General features: G+C 46.3%; 1 protein-coding gene across 3 annotated transcripts in view; it reads left to right on the top strand.

Annotated features, from left to right (window-relative positions):
• Positions 1-22,079, top strand: part of NCAPD2 (non-SMC condensin I complex subunit D2) — a 30,142-nt gene extending 8,063 nt beyond the window's left edge. Inside the window, exons 3-32 of one of the 3 annotated variants that reach the window (XM_019627668.1) lie at positions 405-480; positions 761-819; positions 1,281-1,462; positions 1,766-1,908; positions 4,391-4,518; positions 4,590-4,713; positions 4,892-5,039; positions 6,090-6,287; positions 6,638-6,772; positions 6,869-6,956; positions 7,061-7,238; positions 11,042-11,166; positions 11,524-11,763; positions 12,077-12,251; positions 12,528-12,612; positions 15,283-15,416; positions 15,760-15,892; positions 15,987-16,071; positions 16,151-16,318; positions 16,616-16,779; positions 17,490-17,601; positions 17,674-17,797; positions 17,880-18,035; positions 18,390-18,567; positions 18,652-18,746; positions 19,855-19,935; positions 20,063-20,246; positions 21,127-21,253; positions 21,353-21,508; positions 21,750-22,079. In XM_019627668.1, the coding sequence (XP_019483213.1) occupies positions 405-480; positions 761-819; positions 1,281-1,462; positions 1,766-1,908; positions 4,391-4,518; positions 4,590-4,713; positions 4,892-5,039; positions 6,090-6,287; positions 6,638-6,772; positions 6,869-6,956; positions 7,061-7,238; positions 11,042-11,166; positions 11,524-11,763; positions 12,077-12,251; positions 12,528-12,612; positions 15,283-15,416; positions 15,760-15,892; positions 15,987-16,071; positions 16,151-16,318; positions 16,616-16,779; positions 17,490-17,601; positions 17,674-17,797; positions 17,880-18,035; positions 18,390-18,567; positions 18,652-18,746; positions 19,855-19,935; positions 20,063-20,246; positions 21,127-21,253; positions 21,353-21,508; positions 21,750-21,835 (4,067 nt within the window). In that variant the 3' untranslated portion in view covers positions 21,836-22,079. Of the gene's footprint in view, positions 1-398; positions 481-760; positions 820-1,280; positions 1,463-1,765; positions 1,909-4,390; positions 4,519-4,589; positions 4,714-4,844; positions 5,040-6,089; positions 6,288-6,637; positions 6,773-6,868; positions 6,957-7,060; positions 7,239-11,041; positions 11,167-11,523; positions 11,764-12,076; positions 12,252-12,527; positions 12,613-15,282; positions 15,417-15,759; positions 15,893-15,986; positions 16,072-16,150; positions 16,319-16,615; positions 16,780-17,489; positions 17,602-17,673; positions 17,798-17,879; positions 18,036-18,389; positions 18,568-18,651; positions 18,747-19,854; positions 19,936-20,062; positions 20,247-21,126; positions 21,254-21,352; positions 21,509-21,749 lie in introns of those variants that run through there. The other 2 variants (XM_019627669.1, XM_019627670.1) reach the window with 2 other exon arrangements.
• Positions 22,080-23,992: the final 1,913 nt, after the last annotated feature.

Genomic DNA, 23,992 nt, shown 5'->3' with positions numbered 1-23,992 from the left:
AGGTGGTTAAAGTACAGAGCACAGGCTCATAACACCAAGGTTTCCGGTTCGATCCCCACGTGGGCCACTGAGGTGCGCCCTCCACAACTAGATTGAAACAGTTACTTGACTGGGAGCTGATGGGTCCTGGAGAAACACACAGTTCCCCAATAATCCCCAATTTTAAAAAAAAATAGGCATAATACTGTCTGCTTTGTCCAGCTCAGAGATGCGGTGAAATTCAAGTAAGTCTTTAGTTGTAAAACAACAAAATGTAAGATATTATTATAATAGGTTACATTGAAATGAACTATACCTTTTGTGATTCTGCCAATAAAAGCAATTAACTCGATTTTCTGCCATGAATAGAATTGACCAAAAAGGCCTCTCCCCTCTGTATTGATCAGTTTCTTTCATCTTTATAGCATTTCAGGCTGCCTTCCGAGCTCAGGGACCCCTAGCTGTGCTGGAGCACTTTGATACTGTCTACAGCATTCTACAGTAAGTAAAATACCCACTGGTACTTTAAAGAACTGGTGGCTATTTACCCTAACTTTGCATGTTTGTCCTCAAATTCCAAATTATAGTTCATTGGTAGATGGTTCTGGGTGCTGATATTGCCACTGATGAGCATTTACCCCAACTTTCCACCATATTTGTTCAGTTGAGCAATTTCACATGTATTGTTAACCATTAGATTCTTCAAGTTCGATCTGATCTGTTAGAATGGGCTGGTTCTGCAGGTTCCTGTCTCACCCCCCACACTTTCTTTCCCTCATAGTCACTTTCGAAGTATAGATCCTGGCCTCAAGGAAGATACTCTGGAATTCCTGATAAAAGGTGTTTATGGGTCAGTGGGTATGGGATGGAAGGTTTTGTTTGTTTGTTTACTACATTTTATCAGCCAAATGATGATATCATGGCTGTGGTGATTCAGTTGGTTTGGCTAAGTTCAGGGACCTTTGACCTAAGGTCTGTAATCTTGGTGGTCAATACAGAGTTATGTGTGTTCACTGTAAGGGCAGACCAACAAAAAATTCTTCCTGCTTTTGAACTACCTCATTAACAGAGGTGGTTCTTCCAGTTGCCAGGGAGAAACTGGCAACTGGAGTGAGAAAGTAGGGACAGGGCATATTCATGGGATCAGGGTCAGGGGTCCCAAAGGACTTAGCTTGTGTTATGGCCACTGAGAGATGAAACACAGATCTTTGGTAATCTGATGGCTGCGAGTACTGGGTGTTTTGAGATTCGGGTATATGAGGAAAGTGAATGAAACTGACCCCAGATTCTGCTCCGCGCAGTGGTGTCCCGCCATTCCCAGGAACTTCCCGCTATCCTGGATAATGCAACTTTGAATGTATCAGATAGACGCGCCCACCTAAACGCCCTCAAAATGAACTGCTATGCTCTGATACGCCTCTTGGAATCCTTTGAGACCATGACCAGCCAGACAAGTCTCATGGACCTGGACCTTGGTGGAAAGGTAAGGAGGAGTTCCTGGCTCACTTAATATAGGGCCTGGAGATTTAGAGGAATTATGGGAAAGAAGGGAATCCAATCAATGATTCTGAGACCCCTTTCTGTTCTTATTTAGAATTTATGAGTAAGTGCTCAATAGTATCACAACATATCCTTCTCTGATTAGCAGCTCTTTTAGATTTTGGAACTTGTACTACTTCTTTATTACCTTCTACCTTGTCTCGATACTGGATAGTTTAGGCATTCAAACTAGCAGGTCTTCACTGTTTGTTTTTTTCTTATATTCTTATTTTTTTCTTTATTTTAGGGTAAGAAAGCCCGGGCCAGGGCAGCCAATGGCTTTGACTGGGAAGAGGAGAGGCAACCGATTCTTCAGCTTTTAACACAGCTGCTCCAGTTGGACATTCGTCACCTGTGGAACCACTCAATAATTGAAGAGGAATTTGTCAGGTAGGCAATTAAGATGACTACAGATAATGCTGAGCTGTGAGCAGTGAGGGCTCTGTTGCTAGATCTGCCTTTAAATACTTCATTTCATGCCTCAATTCTATCTCTAATACATAGAAGTATACTCATAACAGTGTAGAAACTTTAATACCCATTTATTCATTCATGAAACAGTATTTACTGAGAATCTCCTAGGTGCGTGGCTGGCATCATTATAGGCAATGGAAACAAAAGTTTCTGACCTGATAGAGTATATATTGTAGAGCAAAGGCCAGTTTTAAAATAAGTAAGATATATAGTATGTTTTATGATTTATTACTATGGAGAAAAATAGAGGGAGGATGGGAAGTTTGGTGGAACAGGGTTGTGATTTTATTTTTAAATTACAGCTGACATTCAATATTATATTAGTCTCAGGTGTACAGCATAGTGGTTAGACATTTCTATAACTTATGAAGCCATCCCCCCATAAGTCTACTACGCATCCTGACACCATACATAATTATTACAATACTATTGACTATATTTCCTGTGCTGTACTTTACATCCCCGTGACTATTTTGTAACTCCAATTTGTACTTCTTAATCCCTTCACCTTTTTTATCGATCCCCCTAAACTCCCTCCCATCTGGCAACCATCAGTTTGTTCTGTGTAACTATGAAGGAGAGTTGTGATTTTATTTATTTATTTATTTATTTATTTATTTATTTTAAGATTTTATTGGGGAATTGGGGGATGGGAACAGTGCTGGGGAATTGGGGGAAGGGGAACAGACAAGTTGCTGTCCTTTTGTTCTTCAGTCTAGTTGTGGAGGACGTTGCTTCACTGGCCCAAGTTGGCACCATCATTACGCTCTTCCCGGTGAGGCAGATCAGTTGCCGGCTTCTGGATGGCCGCTCACTGCGGCTGATGGCCGCTCACGCTGGCTGCTGGCTACATACGGTAGCCCATGGCAACTCACTGCCACAGGGGCTGCAGCCTATGCCGTCGCCGGCGACTCACGGCAGCCCAGCTCCAGGATGAGCTGTTGTTCAGCATCTTAGCTGTGGAGGGCAGCGTCACTGGCCCTCATATGTGGGATCCGAACCGGAGCTCTCTGGTGTCCCAAGGCAGCTCTTAACCAACGCGCCACTCCGCTGGCCCGAGAGTTGTGATTTTAAATCAGCCATTCTAGCAAGACCTCTTTGAGTCATGACATTTGAGCAAAGACCCAGAGGAGGTAATCAGAGCCATGATTACCTCTGGATTATCTGGAGGAAGAGCAAGGGCAAAGACCCTGAGGAAGGAGTATGTCTGGCATGTACAAGTACTAGCAACGAGGCCAGAGACACAGCGGCTGAGAGAGAGTGACGAGAGAGAGGCTATGAGGTCAGGGGAACAGTGGGGAGCCAAACTGTGCAGACCCTTGTAGGCCATCACGGTGACTGATGCTTTCTCAGGGTGAGATGGGGCCACTCAAGCATTCAAGCAGGGCAATAGGTGGTCTGACTTGTACTTTAACAGGGTCTTCCTGGCTGTTGTGTTGATACAGACCATGGAGGGAAAGGAGGGAAGCAAGAGACGAGTTACGAGGCTATTGCAGTAACTTGGGCAAGAAATGACGGTAACTTAGACCAAAGAGTAGCAGTGGAGATGGGGAGAAGTGGTTGGAGTCTGTACTTTTCTTCTTAAGGTAGAGCTTGTAGGATGAGGTGACACGTGTGTGAGGTTTAAGGGAGAGTGCAGTCAAAGATGACTCACCCAGGGTTTTGGCCTGAGCATTTGGAAAATTAGAGTTGCCTGTAACTGAAATATGGAGAAGTTTGTGGGGCCTGTTTGGAGACAATTAGAAGTTTGGTTTTTAGATGTACAAAGTTTGAGGTGCTTCTTAGACATCCAAGTAATGTCAGATTCGGATGCAGAATATATATACCAGGAGTACAGGAGAGAGGTCTCGCCTAGAAGTACACATTTTGGAATATAATATGTTTATATAAATGGTATTCATAGCCATGAGACTGAATGAGATTACTAAATCAGTAAGTAGCTAGAAGAAAGCAGTAATCCAAGACTATACCCTGGGTACTCCAGCATTAAGAGGTTGAGATTAGGAGGAGGAACCAGCCAAAGAAACTGAGAAGGCAGTCTGGCATTCTGGAAGCCAAATGAAGCATGTTTCAAGGAGAAAGGAGTGATCAACTATATCAGATGGAGCTGAAAGGTCATTTAAGATGAGGACTGAATTGACCATTATTTGACAATGAGAAGTCATTAGTGACTTTGTCCTATCTTTTATCATATATTCAGTTTCTGTAGGGGCATCAGAACTGGTTGAAAGTTGGTGATCTTGAAAGACGAAGTACCTATCTGGGGTCAGCAAAATAAAGCAGCTTGGTGTAGCAGGTGGTAGATAGAATGAAGAAAACTGGAAGGCCCCGACTTTGGGGGCAGCAGAATGAAGCACAGCCCAAACAGCTGATTCCATCATCTCACCTCCTTTCTCAGTTTGGTTACTGGTTGCTGTTACCGCCTTCTAGAGAACCCCACCATAAGTCACCAGAAGAACCGCCCCACCCGAGAAGCCATAGCACGCCTGCTTGGTGTAGCCTTGACACGTTACAACCATATGCTCAGTAAGTTAGCCCTCCACTTTGCCCACCTTTTTCATTTTGCCCATAATTTCTCATGTTTAGTACTTTCACAGGTGCCACTGTGAAGATCATCCAGATGCTGCAGCACTTCGAACATCTGGCACCTGTACTGGTGGCAGCTGTGAATCTATGGGCAACTGAGTATGGAATGAAGAGCATAGTGGGAGAGATTGTAAGGTAACTCTTCTCTGAATTTCTAATTCTCATTTCTCAGGAAGAAGATAAAGAAAGATTGAAAATACGGTATATTCTTTGCACAGCACTAGATTCCTTCAGCTATTAGATACCAGTCTTTTTTTTTCCCTTAGTGGAAACTGAATCATCTTGAAATGGCTGTGTTTTCTTCCCTGCATAGAGAGATTGGACAGAAGTGTCCCCAAGAGCTGAGTCGGGACACGTCAGGGGCAAAGGGCTTCGCAGCTTTCCTGACAGAACTAGCAGAACGTGTCCCGGCCATCTTGATGTCCAGCATGTGCATTTTGCTAGATCATCTGGATGGAGAGGTAGGTGGTAACCTAGAGATCTCAGGTTTTCCTGGGGGTTTAAGTCCATTGTTGAAAAGCTATTTCTTAACAGGAAGATAACTTTCACATGAAGTCAAATTGTCTAGTTTTATCACTGTGGCAATTCCTTCCCGTAGAGAAGCAGATAAAGTTTATTGAATAAAGAGCCTATTTCAATGTCACATTGGTTTTATCTTGGTCTGGTAGGGGAGATGACAGTTCCACAGCTTAAGTCTAGTGACAGTGACTCAGCTGTGATTCTGAGTCCTTTCCATTTCTCAGGATGAAGTTTCTACCATCTGATTTGCCTTGCTTTCTCCATACAATGTGCTTTCCCATGTCATCTCTCTCCATTTTCTCTTGTCTCTGAATATTAACCTGGCCGTTTTCCAAACAGATGCGAGGCACTCCTAGGTGAATGTCAAGGACAAAGACAGTCCAGTCATTCATCTAATGTACTTTAACTTCTTGTGCAGGAACTCATTCTCTGGCCTTTAGCCTGGAAAAAACCCCAAACCCTGTTCTCCACCAGATTCTGTAATGGACTTGCTTGGCACCCTAATGGACTCATATTTGCTCCTCTGTGTCTCATTTTCTTTCGGTAAAATAGGGGAGTGGGAGGGAAAAGGGGGTGTTTATTAATAAAAATCAAAGGCATTGAGACCTCAGGTGAAAGGTAGTAACTAATGCTTTTTAAATGTAAAGGTATATTGGTAGGTAGATACGATTTTATATTCAGTTATTGTCATGATTACCTGGGTGAGCCGTACGGGGAAAAATGGTTTTGGGCTCTGTTTATTTTTGTTCCTACATTCTCTGAACAAACAAGGCCCCTCTGGAATTCAGCTTTTTCCAGTGACCTCAGGGGTAAATACCTAGGCAGTTGACCAGAAAGAATTATAGCTAAGACAGGCAAGCTTAGACACGCAAGCTTAACCTTGTCTAAAGGCCTTGCTCCTTATTTGTATCTGGACAGGCACAAGAGTTTAAGGAAAGGAGAGTTACTGTTGAAGATCTGAGGCTCATATCAACTTCATTTCTCTCTCTCAGAATTACATGATGCGCAATGCTGTGCTTGCAGCCATGGCAGAGATGGTACTGCAGGTTCTGAATGGTGATCAGCTGGAGGAAGCAGCCCGAGACACCAGAGACCAGTTCTTAGACACCCTGCAAGCCCATGGCCATGATGTCAACTCCTTTGTGCGGAGCCGTGTTTTGCAACTCTTCACCCGAATTGTCCAGCAGAAGGTGAACAGAACAGCCTTCTACATGATAAAGACATATAGTAACTCTGTATATATAGGCCAAAGAAAAGAGGAATCCAGTGTCAAAGAAAATATCTGTTCCAAAGAAGAGTCTAGAATTCAGGTTGTTGCTACTACTAATAAGAGTCTTCCTCTACCAAAGGCAAGGATGTTGCTTTAAGGACTATACTGTGCCTTAACCACTACAAAGAGTACTCCTTTACTATTTTATATCCCATAGAAAAGTTTCTTTAGAATGAATGGGTAGCTCATTTAGAATTTACTTCAAGATCATCTTGAGTAGAAAGAAGGATGTGGGATGTGAGCTGATCCTTCCCCTTCTATCCCACATAGGCTCTCCCCCTGACACGTTTCCAGGCAGTGGTGGCCTTAGCAGTGGGACGTCTGGCAGACAAGTCGGTACTAGTATGTAAAAATGCCATCCAGCTGCTGGCCAGTTTTCTTGCCAATAATCCCTTTTCCTGCAAGGTAAGTAGGCTTGAGCCACCCAAAAGAGAAGGAATTAAATGGGAACAGATGAAATTATGTGACTTAATGACCCTGATATTCGTCTTACCTTGATAGCTTAGTGATACTGACCTTGCTGGACCACTACAGAAGGAAACCCAGAAATTACAAGAGATGAGGACCAAGAGGCAAACTGCAGCTGCTTGTGAGTAGTTACTGTGTAGGAGTCCAACCCCACCCCACCAGACAGTCATCTTCCTGCAGCAGAAACTCTTAAAGAAAGAGTCTAAGTGAGACTTTCTCATTCAGCCGCAGTGCTAGACCCAGAGGAGGAGTGGGAAGCCATGCTGCCAGAGTTAAAGTCTACCCTGCAACAACTGCTAAAACTTCCCCAGGAAGAAGAGATTCCTGAGAAAATTGCTACTACAGAGACCGCTGAAGCAGTAAAAGGACGCATCCATCAGTTGCTTGCCAAAGCTAGCTACAAGTATGTGAAAGAATGAGCTATTCTTTAATGGCCTGTTTAGGTTTAGAGTTTAACCTTTAAGAAACAATATTTCTTTAAAATGGACTGCACTTAGAGTATGCTGCCACCAGATGATGGTAGTAGGTGTTTTCACTACAGTAACGGTTTGTACACCAGATTTATGCCAAAGGCATAGTACACAATTAAACGTACTTTTCTACTTTTATAAATGTTTAAAGAAACTACCAAACCAACTAAATGTAAATAGTATTATATTAAATATGGCAAAGGTCCTCCTTTCTTTGAAGAAGCCTGTAAATATAATTCTAATTGTATGATCTTAAGTAAATTGTTTAAACTTTCTAGGCCTCAGTTTCATTATTTGTAAAGAAGTTGATTAGAGTATATGATTTCTAATGACTCTAATTTTAAATTCTGTGAGCTAATAAATAATATCAAACTTGCTTAATCCTACTTTAATCTTTAAGTCAACCTAGTATGAATCCTGATCTTAGAGAAAAAATTTCTCTGAGTGTTTTTGTGACTCTAGAACTTTGGAGCAACTTAGCAAAAAAGCCCTTAGAGCTGTCTTCAGGTTTTCTTAAACCTCAGCTACAGTTGTTTATTTACTTTTTACCTAATTAGGCTGTTCAGAAAATGCTGAATATGAAAAGAACACAGCTCTCCCTTATGTCTCATTACTTTGCTAAAGCATAAAGAGATACTATAGTTTTATAACTGCTTCTTCTGCCTCCAAGCATGTTAGTATTTTCTCCTATCAGTTAAAAAAGTTTTCATCTCATTTAAAGATGTCACCTCCTCCAGAAATCCTCAGCATTCCACGATGGGTTAAGGTCTTCATAATAATAACTGAGGTGTTTGCTTCCAATTACAAATTTAAACATACATTAAAACAAAACTTTTTAATAACTTTTGTAACAGTTTAGTAACAGTTTTTTAAAGCAGAAATTTACTTTTAAAAAATTAGACAATACATTCACATGGTACAAAATTTTAAATTACAAAAAGGACATACCATGAAAAGTCCCTTCCAAACCTGTTCCTAGCCACTTAGTCCCATAGGGAAACAATGTTCACAGTTTATTGAGTGTCCTTCTAGAGATACCATGTATGTAGACGTACAGCCAAATGTATGTTCTTCCCCTGCCCTTTACACAAGTGATAGAATTCTCTACCCACTGATCTACCACCTTCCTTTTTTTCACTTAACTATGTATCCCAGTGGCTTTTTTTTTTTTTAAGATTTTTTTTATTGGGCAATTGGGATGGGAACAGTGCTGGGGAATTGGGGGAAGGGGAACAGACAAGTTGCTGTCGTTTTGTTCTTCAGTCTAGTTGTGGAGGACGTTGCTTCACTGGNTGTGTAGCCAGCAGCCAGCGTGAGTGGCCAGCAGCCGCCGTGAGCGGCCATCTAGAAGCTGGTGACTGATCTGCCTCACATGGGAAGAGCGCAATGATGGTGCCAACTTGGGCCAGTGAAGCAACGTCCTCCACAACTAGACTTAAGAACAAAACGACTGCAACTTGTCTGTTCCCCTTCCCCCAATTCCCCAGCGCTGTTCCCATCCCCCAATTCCCCAATAAAAAGCTTAAAAAAAAAAAGTCACCATTTAGTAAATACCATAGTAATAATTGTGGCAGGCAAGAATCAAAAGGTGCTTAGATTAGTGGGCAAATGTGATGAGAAACAGGATGTTTGCATAGTGTCAAAGTATCTACCTGCAAGATACTTAGTAATTGCAAGGAGCAAAATAGTAACTTTACAGTGAGGACATCTGGCAAACACTAACAAGTGAGCAAAGTTAACACCAATGGGACATTGACATCATGTACTTCTTGGTATGATGCATCTGAAGGACCCAACATCCCTTCCATGGTAATTTGCCAAAAATGCATAGCCTCAGTCTAATCATGAGAAAATATCAGACAAGCCCAAACTGAGATATTTTACAGAATAACTGGCTAGTACACTTCAAAAGTGTCAAGATCATGAAATACAAAGAGTAGAGGAGACTAAGGAGACACGACAACTGAATACATTGTGGTACCCTTGCTTGGATCCTGGACCAGAAAAGAATATAAATAGAATAACGGGCAGCATTCAAATAAAGTCTGTAGATTAGTTAATAGCATTGAATTAATTAATGTTAATTTGGTTTAGATCTTTGTACTATGTTGGAGAAAGTACAGGAACTGTACTGGTTTTACCACTTTTGTAATTTAAAAAAAAGAATTTTTTTTTAATCCTGAGCTTGTATTCACTACTAACTACTGTAAGTGGGACAAGTCACATAACTACTTTGACACTTCATTTCTTTTCACATAAAAATAGACATAATAGGGCCGGCCGAGTGGCACGTTGGTTAAGAGCTGGCTTGGGACACCAGCTCTGAGCAGCAGGGCCCTGGTTCGGATCCCACATGAGGGCCAGTGACACTGCCCTCTGCAACTAAGATGGTGAACAACAGCTCCACCTGGAGCTGGGCTGCCGTGAGTCGCCAGTGACGGTGACAGCGTAGGCTGCAACCCCTGCTGCAGTGGGTTGCCATGGGCTACCGTGTGTAGCCAGCAGCCAGCATTAGTGGCCAGCAGCTGCAGTGAGCGGCCGTCCAGAAGCTTGACGACCGATCTGCCTCACCTGGGAAGAGCGCAATGATCACAATGCCAACATGGGCCAGTGAGGCAACGTCCTCCACAGCTAGACTGAAGAAAAAAAGGACAACAACTTGTCTGTTCTCCTCCCCCAATTCCCCAATAAAATCTAAAAAANCTGTTGTTCAGCATCTTAGCTGTGGAGGGCAGTGTCACTGGCCCTCATATGTGGGATCTGAACCGGGGCCCTCTGGCGTCCCAAGTCAGTTCTTAACCATCGCGCCACTCGGCCAGCCCATCCCAGTGGCTTTTTAATATTTGTACATGGATAGCTGCCTCAGTATTTTTTATGGCTACATCAACTCCTGTTGTATGGCTGTACCATGAATTAACCAGTTATTGAAAGTTTATTTTTTCTAAACTTTCACTTGGCAAAGTTTTTAAACAGATGTTTGGAATAGGTTTGTGATTTTTAAAACTTAAAAGCCTTACTTGAGCTTTTTGAAGACTATAGTTAAGCTTTGTCGCTTCAGAAATAGGAAAAGTGTGAGCTCCACCCTTTCATAGGTGCTTCACAGCTTTTTAAGCATGAGAAGTGTTCCTTTTCTTTGGGGCATTAGGTCTAAGTGCTTGATGGAATCATGAGGTAGGCTCCCTTACAAAAGGCTACCGTGATACTCTTGTATGTCGATTTTTTTTTTTTTTTAAGATTTTATTGGAGAATCGGGGGAGGGGAACAGACAAGTTGCTGTCGTTTTGTTCTTCAGTCTAGTTGTGGAGGATGTCGCTTCACTGGCCCATGTTGGTATTATGGTGCTATTCCTGGGTGAGGCAGTCGCTTGCCAGCCATTGGACAGCAGCTCACAGTAGCTCACGCTGGCTGCTGGCAGCTCACACTGGCTGCCAGCCACTCAAGGTAGCTCCCGGCAGCCCCCTGCAGCCCCACTGCAGCCTATGCCATTGCTGGCGACTCACAGCAGCCCAGCTCCAGGTCGAGCTGTAATTCACCATCTTAGCTGTAGAGGGCGCAGCATCACTGGCCCTCGTGGGATCCAAACCGGGGTCCTGCTGCTCAGAGCTGGCGTTCCAAGCCAACTCTTAACCAACGCACCACTTGGCTGGCCCTTGTATGTCGATTATAATTTTTTTTTTTAAGAGTGCCGTAACTCTTTTATGGGTGCTGAATTGGTGACAGGTTGATGTTCTTTCAGGCAGGCCATCATTCTCACTCGAGAAGCCATAGGCCACTTCCAGGAGTCTGAACCCTTCAGTCATATGGACCCAGAAGAGCCAGAGGAGACCAGGTTCCTGAATCTCTTAGGAACTATTTTCAAAGGTAATTCCTTTTCCTTCTTCAGTCAACAGACAAAATAGTTCAACTAGTATTTTGTAGACCATTTACTTTATGCCAGACACTAGCCTAGTTAACAGAACCTGGTGCTGAAAGTGCGCAGAGGGGCGTTGGCAGTGCTTCTGCTCTGAAATGGAAGCAGCCCACAGGCCCAAAATTGATAGACACAGAGTGTAAAAGGGTATTTCCAAACCATAGAGAACTTCAGCAATCTTTTTTGAGAAATGAGCCAAGATATTTTAGAATAGGTTCTAAATTTATACCTCTTTTTGTGGAAAGAAATACCCAGGGATGTTTTATACCTGTTGGATTTCCCCATCTTGAACATTCTTTAACTCTTAGGCCCAGCAGCTTCCACACAGGAGAAGAATCCCCAGGGGTCTGCAGAGAACATGGGTCCAGGACAGACTGACGGCAAAGAAAAGCCCAATGTGTCCGAGCCTGAGAGATCCAGGGGAAAGGATGAGCTGGTGAAGCAGGAGATGCTGGTGCAGTATCTGCAGGATGCTTATGGCTTCTCTCTGAAGATTACAGAGGCAATTGGCATCATCAGCAAGATGATGTATGAACACACCACCACAGGTATGATGTGTCCGAGCCCCTCTCTGTAAGCACTGGGCCTTGGGGTTGCAACAACCAGTCTTGTCCATATTTTTTGATATGTGTTTGCTTAAAAGGTAGGAATTCTTATTTCCATTTGCTTGCTATAGCCCCATGGAGCGTACCTATTTAAGGCGTATAGTATTTCATGATAGAGCATTATAGGAGTCATCATTCTCGGGGAAAATGAGGAAGGCCCCCACTTGGATGTTGCTATATCAAGAAAGGTTCTATCTTTGAGACTGGGGAGAAGTTTTGCCAAGCGGATGGGTGACATTTGTGTCTGTCCTCTCAGTGGTACAGGAGGTGATTGAATTCTTTGTGATGGCATTCCAATTTGGGGTACCTCAGGCCCTGTTTGGGGTGCGCCGCATGCTGCCTCTCGTCTGGTCTAAGGAGCCTGGTGTCCGGGAAGCTGTGCTTAATGCCTACCGCCAACTTTATCTCAACCCCAAAGAGGACTCAGCCAGGTATATGGGGTACCCTTGCCTTTGCTGACTTTCTGAGATCAGCTTCTCGGGATGTTTCTAGTCTCCTGAAGAAATTGAGGGTGAGGGGCCATCCTTCTAGAGGAGTTCTGAGTCCATAGATAGTAGGTCTATAATGGGGCTCCGAGTAGGGCTGAATTTCCAGTGAAACCCATCGTAAGCCATTACTTGACACTGGGGGGGGATAGTCCAAACCACCTCTTTGCCAGGTTCAAGGTACCAGTCTTTAATGACCCCTGATGTTTACTGTTCCCACAGAGCCAAGGCCCAGGCTTTCATTCAGAATTTCTCTTTGCTGCTAGTGGATGCCTCACTTGGGACCATTCAATGTCTTGAGGAAATTGTAAGTCTCCTCACTTCCTCTTTCTTTAGTCATTCAACATGACTAATGTATTAGTGAGTGATTACGGTGTGTTCAGCAATTTACACAACCTCACAAAGGATAAGATTATTTGCTTGGAAGTTTCCAACTTGAAAGGAACCAACAGTCTACTTGGTAGCCAAAAAACACAAAACATTTATTGAACAATGCAATGGATAGATAATTAAGTGGCCAGGTAATGGTTATAGTAGTAGTAGTAATAGAATAATAACACTCTATATGCCGAGCACTATTCTTAGCACTTTATTCATGTTCACGTTTAATCCTCACAACAACCCTATGAGATGATACTATTATCCACATTTTACAAGGAGAAATCTGAGGCACAGAGAAGTTAAAGAACTCGGCTAGTTACAGCCAGTTAGTGGCAAAGTTTGAGCTTCAAACTCAGGCAAAAAAGCTCCAGAAAGCATACTCGTAACTTACATGTTATACTGATGAGTACAGAGTGGGAAAGAGAGCAGTGTGCTCTCTAAAGGTGCTAGGACTTAAGTTGGGTCTTGATGAGTAGGATTTAGTGAATTCGAGAAAAGAGGGAAAGACAGAAATCCAAGGAAGAGCAGAGCTATGTTGTAGAATGAGGAAGATTGTGTTCTGGCTGAAAATTGATAGCTGGAAGAGATAATAAAGCCTGGGAATGTGAGTTGGAACTAAATTGTGAAGGTCCCTGGATGCCTTTCCAGAGTCTAGGACTTTGACCTTGTTAGCCAGGGACTCCAGCATTTTAGGCAAACCTTCTCTGAAGCATTTGGATTATGGGGACAAAGGGTGGAGGTGGTGCTGACCACCAGCTTCCACTGGCGGGAGCACTATTGCCAGCCACATTTTTCTCCCCTCGGGAAAAGAAAAGAGCCGGTGGTGGCGACTGGCCTAAGATCCATAGGCTAGCTACTGGTCCAAGTCCCTATAGTAAGTAAAGGAGAGAGGTTTCTAAATGATGAGCCGCAGTGTGGCATGATGAAGTAGATGTCGGGGACACTGGTCCAGCAGTAGCATACAGGTTGATTGGAAGGGAGACTAGGGCAGGAAGGTGCCTGGAGGCTGCTGTATGCGTGCAGTGACAAGGTGGGGGCGAGACTCTGGGGGTGGGAGGGAAATCTATAGAATTGTACTTAATGGAAGACAAATTTTAAAGGAAGAATAGGTAGGACTAAGTGACTGATTTTTTTTTTTTTTAATTGGGGAATTGGGCGGAGGGGAACAGTGTTGGGGAATCAGGGAAGGGGAACAGACGAGTTGCTGTCCTTTTTTGTTCTTCAGTCTAGTTGTGGAGGACATCGCTTCACTGGCCCATGTTGGTATAATCACTGTGCTCTTCCCGGGTGAGGCAGTCACTCGCCAGCCTTTTGGATGGCCGCTCTCGCCAGCTGCCAGCCACTCACGCTGGCTGCCAGCCACTCACGGTAGCTCATGGCAGCCCACTGCAGCCCACGCTGTCGCCGGCGACCCACAGCAGCCCAGCTCCAGGTCGAGCTGTTGTTCACCATCTTAGCTGTAGAGGGCACAGCGTCACTGGCCCTCATCATGTGGGATCCGAACCGGGGCCATGCTGCTCAGAGCTGGCACTCCCAAGCCAACTCTTAACCAACACTCCACTCGGCCAGCCCGACTGAGTCTTAAAAAATTAGGTGGGGCCAGCCGAGTGGCTCAGTTGGTTAAGAGTTGGCTTAAGAGCACGGGCTCTGAGCAGCGGGGCTGCAGGTTCAATTCCCACATGGGCCAGTGATGCTGCACCCGAGCTGAGCTGTCACTGAGCTGCCAACGGGTGGCAGGATGGTTCAGCTGGTGTAACAACAAGATTGCCTGTTTGATGGTAGGCTACACCCATCCGCAACTAAGACTGAATTCTGCACCTTGAGCTGAGCTGCCACCTGGTGGCTCAGTGGATAGGGCATGTGCTCTTAACAACAGGGCTGCTGGGTTCAACTCCATGGGATGGTGGCTATGCCCACTCGCAACTAGGACTGAACTTGGCACCTTGAGCTGAGCTGCCGCCTGGATGGCTCAGTGGATAGAGTGTGCGCTCTTAACAACAAGGCTGCTGGTTCAACTCCCGCATGGGATGGTGGATTTGTCCACCCGCAGCTAAGACTGAGCATGGCACCTTGAGCTTAGAGGCCACAAGCTGCCGATGGGCAGCCAGATGACGACTGGCGCCCTCCACAACGGAGATTGAAGAACAACAACTTGGCTGGTCCCCTCCCCCAATCCCCCAATCCAACCTTTGAAGAAAAAAATTAGGTGACTGAAATTTTATGCATTTGTGATTACGAGTGTTGGTACCATTGGCAAACTGAAAAGGCAAGGATTGGGTTTGTGGTAACAGCAAGAAAGCCTCCTAGAAATCTCCAGAATGTGGGCAGAAGCATAGAGCCACATGGAACTCAACAGGGTCAGTTTCGGTATGTCATCTAAGTGAATGTAGTTCTGAAGGCATGAGAGTAGAAAAGTAGCAGAGGTGGAAGTACCTCCCCAAACCCCCACTTTCCATTGTGAGCCTCCTCCTTCCTTTTCCATTCCTGAGGATTGCTTTTACCCCCTTCAGGTTCTCAATATTCTCTTCAGAGAAGTACACCAAGGATCATGGCAATTATTATTTTTTGGCCTGGGGCCTTTTTCTTTTTTCTTCAGCTCTGTGAGTTTGTGCAGAAGGATGAATTGAAACCGGCAGTGACCCAGCTGCTTTGGGAGCGGGCAACCAAAAAGGTCCCCTGCTCCGCTGTGGAGCGCTGTTCTTCCGTCATGCTTCTTGGGATGATGGCACGGTGAGACTCAGGTCCAGACGGGGAGTAGGATGAGAGAGGAAAGGAAGGTTCTGAGAAGGTTCCCTGTCCTTTAATAATAGCAGTCAGGCCCAGCTGAGCCCTGTGTGTGAGTTGGCTACCTAAATGGAAAATTAAATAGTGCAAGTACCAGCACCCCCTGCCTAGCAGAAATAGTGGAGTCAATAGGGGAAGAGGGATTCTGAGAGGCGGCCCTGTGTCAGAGCCTCTTTGTAGTGCTCCGGGACTCTGGAAGCCCTGTGTTGGGTGTAGGAACCCTTGGTATTGTCCCCCATAAAGAGTTGTGTCCGTGACTAGTTTTAACTCTATGGCTTCCTTCCCCTAGAGGAAAACCAGAAATTGTAGGAAGCAACTTAGACACACTGGTGAGCATAGGGCTGGATGAGAAGTTCCCACAGGACTACAGGCTGGCCCAACAGGTGTGCCGTGCCATTGGCAACATCTCTGAAAGGAGAAAGGTATGTGGGGTGGTTACATCCAAACTAAGGAGAGCGGGGGGTCCTCTTATCCACCCTCTGCACACCCACATGCTATCATCCCTGTTCTCAACAGCCTTCTCGGGACAAACGTCAGCCTCCATTCCGGCTGCCCAAGGAACACAGGTTGTTTGAGCGACTACAGGAAATGGTCACAAGAGGTGCGCTATCATGAAGGAAGGGCCTCGGGCAGAACTGGGTTCTGTCTGCTGTGGGCAACTCCTCTCTTCTCCTATTCAGGCTTTGTCCACCCAGACCCACTCTGGATTCCCTTCAAAGAGGTGGCCGTGACCCTCATTTACCAACTGGCTGAGGGCCCTGAAGGGATCTGTGCCCAGATATTACAGGGATGTGCGAAGCAGGCCCTGGAGAAGCTAGAGGAAAAGAGCACCCCCCAGGAGGACCCAAGTAAGTGGGCAAGAGGGTCGATGGGCCCAGTGGGCAGCAGCCAGCTTCTGCTTTCCCTGGCAGACCAGAAGCCACTGCCACCACCACTTCCTACAACAACGCCTGACCCCCTCAGTCCTCACTATCACATTTTTGTCACTCAGGTTGGGCAATCACCATCACCATTCCCCCACCCCTATGTCTAGCTTCTTCAGTTTGTTTAGCACATGAGCAAGGGGAAGATCAGTGAAAACAGGATGCAGAGTCCTGTGAAACTCGATTATGACGTTTTCTCCTTGCCTTTCCTCTCCCCGCCAGAGACCCCCGTGCTCCCCGCTTTCCTGTTGATGAACCTGCTGTCCCTGGCTGGGGATGTGGCTCTGCAGCAGCTGATTCATTTGGAACAGGCAGTGAGTGGAGAGCTTTGTCGGCGCCGAGTTCTTCGGGAAGAACAGGAGCATAAGACTAAAGAGCCAAAGGAGGTGAATGGAGCGCCTGGGCATTTGGGCTCGTCCCAAGCATTTCCTAGATTTGTTTCATGACCTCAGGTCATTCACATTTCCTTCTGGGATCTCTGTTCCTTACTGTTAAATGAAATGAAGACAACACTCCGCCTCCTTGTGCTACTACTCTGGAAAATATTAGTGAGAACAAAGATAGAACAGTCTGCCCATGATCACCATGTTTTAGGTAAACACAAAGCATTTAAGTAGGGACCTCAGCATAAAAATAGGCTCTGCTCAAGATAGTGTTTGTTAGAACATGCACATCAGCCTTCGTGACTGGGCCTACCACCTGATGGGGACCTTGCGTTCTCCACTAGAGGCACTGATGCCTTGCAGACAAAACACAGAGCCTTGATGCAGTGGGATAAGGTCTGACCTTCTCTGTGACCTTGAACCATTGTCTGGCATGATCTGTCTGGTTTACCATATACAGGAAATGATATGCTTCTATGCGGAGTTAAGAAGACATATAGGAATATGCTTTGGCAACTTAAAAACAAGTATAGGGGACCTAGTTATTTTCCTCTTTAATTTGGGAGTCCTTCCTCTCTACAGACACATTTGACAATTCTATGAATGGTTTTGCAGAATTTGCCTTTTCCCAAATCCATTCGTGCAAAATGAAGGATAGGCTGGAATCAAAACTGTGGTCTCTGATCACCCATGATCCCTGGCTTCTTTCTTAGAATGTAAGCACAGAGACCACCATGGAGGAGGAGATGGGGCTGGTCGGGGCCACTGCTGATGACACAGAGGCAGAACTAATCCGCAGCATCTGTGAAATGGAACTATTAGATGGTAAGAAGGATTGCTGAGTGACCTCCCCAAATGAGATAAGCTGTCCCAAACCTAGAGTTGTTCTTCCAACAGGCAAACAGACACTGGCTGCCTTTGTTCCACTTCTGCTTAAAGTCTGCAACAGCCCTGGCCTCTATTGCAACCCAGAGCTCTGTGCAGCTGCATCACTTGCCCTTGGCAAGTTCTGCATGATCAGGTAGGCCCTGGGGTTGGTACCGCCTACTGAAGGGTGATGGGGATGGTATGATTTTCCCTGATGATCCTTTCCTTGCCCCTAGTGCCACTTTCTGTGACTCCCAGCTCCGTCTTCTGTTCACCATGTTAGAAAAGTCCTCACTCCCCATTCTCCGTTCTAACATCATGATTGCTACTGGGGATCTGGCCATCCGCTTCCCCAACCTGGTGGACCCCTGGACACCTCATCTGTATGCTCGGTAAGAGATCCTTCACAACGCTTTAGCAGCCCCTGCCAGCTCTGGGAAGGTCTAGTTAAGTCGGTATGAGAATCACTAAAGCTGTATTATCCTAGTCTTGAGCATTACCTTGAACATTTGCTTGTTACTGACCTGTACAGGCACTGGCTAAGGATGGCCCTAAAGGGATTGATGAACTAACTGGCTAAAGCTTGGCCTCTTTACTCAATCCCAGCTTTCAACTCTAGACAGCTTTCTAACTGCTCTAGAATGGTATGTTAAGGAGTGGTACTAGATTCCTAATGAGGGCCTTTCCTGCCAGTGTCAGGATGTAGCCCATGGTCTTGGTCCCAATGACTTGGGATTTATTCTTAGCCTCCGCGACCCAGCTCAGCAAGTACGGAAAACAGCAGGGCTGGTGATGACCCACCTGATCCTGAAGGACATGGTGAAGGTGAAGGGGCAGGTTAGCGAGATGGCTGTGCTGCTCATTGACCCCGTGCCTCAGATTGCTGCCTTGGCCAAGAACTTCTTCAATGAGCTTTCGCACAAGGTAAGAGGCAGACAGGCAGCTGAGGGTTTGCTGCCAAGGGAACATGTAGGTCACCTATCTCTCTAACATGATTCTCTCTTACAGGGCAATGCAATCTATAATCTCCTTCCAGATATCATCAGCCGCCTGTCAGACCCCGAGGGAGGGGTGGAAGAAGAGCCTTTTCACACCATCATGAAGTACGCTTTGCTGGGCCTTGGGGCATGTTTTTCACATAGCACGGCTTAGCAGTCAGAGAAACCTGTACAGTCATGTGCTGCTTAGCAACAGGGATAGGCTCTGGGAAATGCATCAACTGAGCAATTTCATCATTGTTTAAACATCACAGAGTGCATTTATAGAGCCCTAGGTGGTATAGCCCATATGGCACAGCCTATTGCTCCTAGGCTACAGGCCTGTATAGCACGTTACTGTGTAAAACAACATAAGAGTAAATCAAGCGCAAGAGAAAATGATACAATCAAGAGACAGTAAACACAAGATGTATGAGGCTGCTGCCAGTGTAACACAACCTACTGTTTTACAGCAAGCTTTTTTTCTAAGAAGAAAGACCACTCTAAAATGATGATAAAAATATAATATAATAAATACATAAACCAGTAACATAGTCACTCATTATCAAGTGTTATGTACCAAACATACTTGTATACAACTGGCAGCACCATGGGTTTGTTTACACCAGCGTCACCACAGACACGTAAGTAATGCGTTGTGCTAGGATGTTATGACAGTTATGACATCACTAGGCGGTAGGAATTTTTCAGCTCCATTATAATCTCATGGGACCACCGCCGTACATGCAGTCTGTCATTGACAAAACGCCATCATGCAGCGCGTGACTATTTGAATTCTAACTCTGGTACTCTTTTTTCCTGCTACTTTTTAGCTGCATGGCCTTCAGCAGTGAGTTAACCTCTCTGCCTTTTTCTCCTGTATAAAATGAGGCCAATAATACTTGCCCCTTAGTTCTTAAAAAGATTCAATAAGCCAAAGTTCCTGACATGGTGGTAGGTACATAGTAGTATTCACGGGGTCATAGCTGTTCTTGTTATAAATTTCCATTCACTGTGAAAATTCCTCAGGAGAGTGCGGTGGGCCCTCTGGGGTTTGGGAGAGGGCAGGAGACGATACAGTAGGGCAGCTGCCTACAGAGGCAGGCGTGGGCCATGGCGGAGAAGATTCCGCTAAGGCAAGAGGACCAGTGCTGGGGCGGGCCCAGGGAGGGTGGAAGTGGGGGCTTCAGAGCCGGCCCAGGCGACGGGACATCAGCATCCCGCCTCTCTGTAGGCAGCTGCTCTCCTACATCACCAAGGACAAGCAGACTGAGAGCCTGGTGGAGAAGCTGTGTCAGCGGTTCCGCACAGCCCGGTATGCTGCCTTCCTGGGGGGTTCTTGATGCTGAGAGGGCCCTGCAGGGGCAGGAGATGCTGGGGGAGCATGCGCCTTGAAGTCCCGTATCTCCCGCTGCTCCTCACAAAGCCTGTCCCATCTGCAGAACCGAGCGGCAGTACCGCGACCTGGCCTACTGTATGTCACAGCTGCCCTTCACAGAGCGGGGTCTCCGCAAGATGCTCGACAATTTTGACTGCTTTGGAGACAAACTGTCAGATGAGTCCATCTTCAATACTTTTCTGTCAGTTGTGAGCAAGCTGCGGCGCGGGGCCAAGCCTGAGGGCAAGGTGAGCAGTGCCTGCTGGGTGGGTCCCAGCACTAGTCCATGTGGCCTGCAGCCCTGAGGCTCCTGGAGTCACCCACATACTTCCCCTGTTCGACTACAACCCAGCAACCAGAGACCAGATCTTTCTGTCTCCAATTCCTGTTTCTTTGGGGGTTTTTTCTTTTCTTTTCTTTTCTTTTTTTTTAAATAAACTTTTTAAAAGTAGTTTTAGAGCCAGCCAAGGGCTCAGTTGGTTAAGAGTTTGAGCTCTGGGCCACAGCGGTTCGATTCCCGGCCTGAGCTGAGCAGCCGCTGAGCTGCCAACAGGTGGCAGGATGGCTCAGCTTAAAAAAAATTTAAAAATAAAAGTAGTTTTAGGTTCAAAGCAAAATTGAGTGGAAAGTAGAGTTCCCCCAAATGCCCTCTGCCCCGACATATGCACAACTTCTCCCATTATCAACATTCCCCACCAGAGTGGGACAATTGTTATAATCAATGAGCCTAGATGGACACATCATTGTCACCCAAAGTCCATGGTTTACATTAGGGTTCACTCTTGGCTCCTGTACATACTATGGCTTTGGACAAATAACCTGTGTTCACCATTGCAGTATCATACAGAGTAGTTTCACTGCCCTAAAAATCCTGTGCTTCCCTTGTTCACCCCTTTCTTCCCCCAACCCCGGGAGGCAACCACTGATCTTTTCACCATTTCCAGTTTTGCCTTTTCCAGATTGTCATAGTTGGAATCATGCAGTATGTACCCTTCTCAGACTGGCTTCTTTCACCTAGTAATATGCATTTTAACATTCATTCACCACGTCTTTTCATGGCCTTGTTCCTTTCTGATCATACAAATAACTGTATTTACAGGTCTCGTCTTAATCTCTTTTTCCCTCCAGGCTATAATAGATGAATTTGAACAGAAGCTTCGGGCCTGTCACACAAGGGGGTTGGATGCAATAGAGGAACTTCAGATTGACCAAAGGAGTAGCCAGAAAACCCCATCAGCCAAGAAACAGTCCGCAGGTATGTGGTGCAGCCCCATAGGTGGAGAGACCAGACTGGCTCTACTCTCAGATAGAGGTTCTTTTTTTTCTTTTGGACTCATGTCTCTGCCTTTTCTAGTCTCTAGGCCCCAGCATCTGGCTTCTGCAGCCTCAGACAATGACTTTGTCACACCTGAGCCCCGCCGTACTACCCGGCGGCATCCAAACACCCAGCAGCGAACTACAAAAAAGAAACCCAGAATTGTCTTCTCTAGTGATGAGTCCAGTGAGGAAGGTACAGTACTCCCTCCCAGCCAGCCCAGAAGAAACATAGCTTGGGGGATGGGGGGGCTGGTTTTGATGGGGTCCTGCTGGGTTGACGCTCTCCACCCACTCCCCCCGAGGCTGTCTTTCTCCCTGTGCAGTTGGGTTTTATTTCTGCAGTGTGGTCTGGACCTGTCTTATTTGTTCTCTAAGATTGTTGTTCACCATCTTTGTGACTCAGCTTTTTCTTGTTCTTCCAATTCTTGGAATAGAGCTTTCAGCAGAGATGACAGAAGATGAGACACCCAAGAAAACTACCCCCATCCGCCGAGCATCTACTCGCAGGCACAGGTCCTAGGAGACTGGCTTGCCTGTTCCCATCCCTGCTTTGCAGGGTGTCTTGTGGGGTGACCTTGAATTCCATTCCCCTTGTAAAATACTTATTTGCCTATCTCCTTGGTTTTTTAATACATAAATCATCTTTATAATTATAAAGCATTTCTCTTAAAGCAGCCTAGCTAAACTGAGTTGAGCTGCTTTCACTAGAATATGTTTGCCAATCTCCTTGTTTTCTAATGAATAAATGTTTTTATATACTTTTAGACATTTTTCCTAAGCTTGTCTTTGTTTCATCTTTCACATTAGCCCAGATGCAGACAGCAGCAGATAGAGGGTTATAAATCCAGAAAGAGAGGATGAGCCCGGAGTCCTGGGGCTCAGCTCAAGATCCAGTCACTTCATGCTCCTCGTGCCTCGTCTTTCCCTTCTCAGCCTCCCCACCCTGCACAAACGCCAGGATTGCTCCACTGTGGAGAATTAAGCAGTGTCTAGCCTCCAATCTGTACTTCTTAACCTGAGGGCGATTTTGCCCTCTAATTCGCACTTGGCAATGTGTAGAGACTTAATTTTTGTTATCACAACCTAGAGGGGAGGGGGTGCTACCAGCATCTAGTGGGTAGAGGCCAGGGATGTTGCTAAATAGCTGACAATACACAGGACAGACCCCACAACAAAAAATTATATACCCTCAAATGTCAGTCAGTTGACCCTGCCCAAGGGCTGGTTTCTTATGTCCTAGCCCCACCCCTACTGGAGCTCTCTAATCCTGTCTCTAAAGACAGGTGACCTACTTGGCCTGGCTGATGGAAGGTCAGGTTATGATCCCCTCCAGCTCTAGACAATGTCTCAAAACTGTCTAGCTGGGACTCCTCACCATGTTACGGGGTCTATAGGAAGTCCAGCCCTTCAGGTGCAGGTGCTGCTAGTGTGCTGCCACCTGCAGCCTGTCACCCGCTCCAGCTCCCCAAGTCTTTGCTGAGTCACCTGGAACAGGAGGCAGTGAGCCTGCTGTCATGACAACTCGTGTCTTTGCTGTCATGACAACAGCAGACTGCAGTCAGTAGTGCTCCCTAGGCACTGAATCTGCCCCACCCCACCCCCTTTTTTTTTTGACAGAAGACAGTAATGAAAATGACAAGCATGAGGCAAAGCCAATACCTCAGACACATGCTTTGGATAGTGCAGGAGCATGGAGGGGCTCCTAAAGCCCTTGTCAGGGACACGATTAATGGTCCTGGAATGGAAAAGCAGCAGCTGTGTCTCCTACACTTCCCCAGCCCACTGCAGTGTGGGCTTCCTACCTCCTGTCACCATCAGGTGCCCTCTGGGCCTGCTCTTGCTGTTTGTAAAAAGCCTGGACACCAACCATGCAGATGGCTGCCCAACACATAAACAGCCTTGGCTTGGGGCCCCAAAGAAGGAGGGCAGTCCCAGAAAGGGAAGGGACAGGTTGGAGTCGGGGTGCAGGACAGCATGCTCTCCTGCCTTTTAAGCAAAGGTTATTACCCAGCTAAACTTAGCCACAGACTTCAGCTAGAAAAGGGGGCTGGTGTCAGGTTACGCTGGGCCAGCAGAGGCCCCAGATTGCCCCAGTCCCCCTGCACCTGCTGATGGGCAATGTCCATTTTACCCCACCCCCTTTCTAAGCCCTCATTCCTTTCAAGTGCTCAGAACCAGCCCTCCTTCTAAAGCTCCAAAACCTGGCACAGGCTGGGTTCCTGAATCCTGGGAGGGGAATGGATCCCTTCTTGTCTACCTCATGTATGGGAAGGGGCTGGGAGGCCTGTGTATGCACCCCATATGCCCAATACCTCCCAATCTTCTGGACTCGTCGCCCTGCCCCCAACATCCCCTGGACCCAGCCAGGGAAGGGGAGTCCCCGGCTACCGGGCTAGCCAGCACGTCCCAGGATGGGGAGGGACTTCCTCCCTCACCTCCGGCTCTCTGCCCTGGGCTGAAGAGGGTGAAAGGACCATTGTCTCCCAGCCTAGGCAACACAGCCCTCAGGTTTCCCAGGAGCGACTTGGAGGGAGGCTCCCAGCAGTGATCCCATCCTCCCTCTGGGGCCTCAGCCAGGCCTGGGGGGACAGCCTCTGGTGCACAAAGGCAGCTTGTTGCCCCAGTTAGGTCTCCAGGCTGAGCTGCAGGACAGCTTGACGTACAGTGCAGAAACCTC

The sequence above is a fragment of the Hipposideros armiger genome, unplaced genomic scaffold, assembly GCF_001890085.2.
Source record: "Hipposideros armiger isolate ML-2016 unplaced genomic scaffold, ASM189008v1 scaffold_739, whole genome shotgun sequence".
Taxonomy (NCBI): Eukaryota; Metazoa; Chordata; class Mammalia; order Chiroptera; family Hipposideridae; genus Hipposideros; species Hipposideros armiger.
Note: the sequence above shows the minus strand (reverse complement) of the source record. Positions and strands in the feature narration are given on the sequence as shown.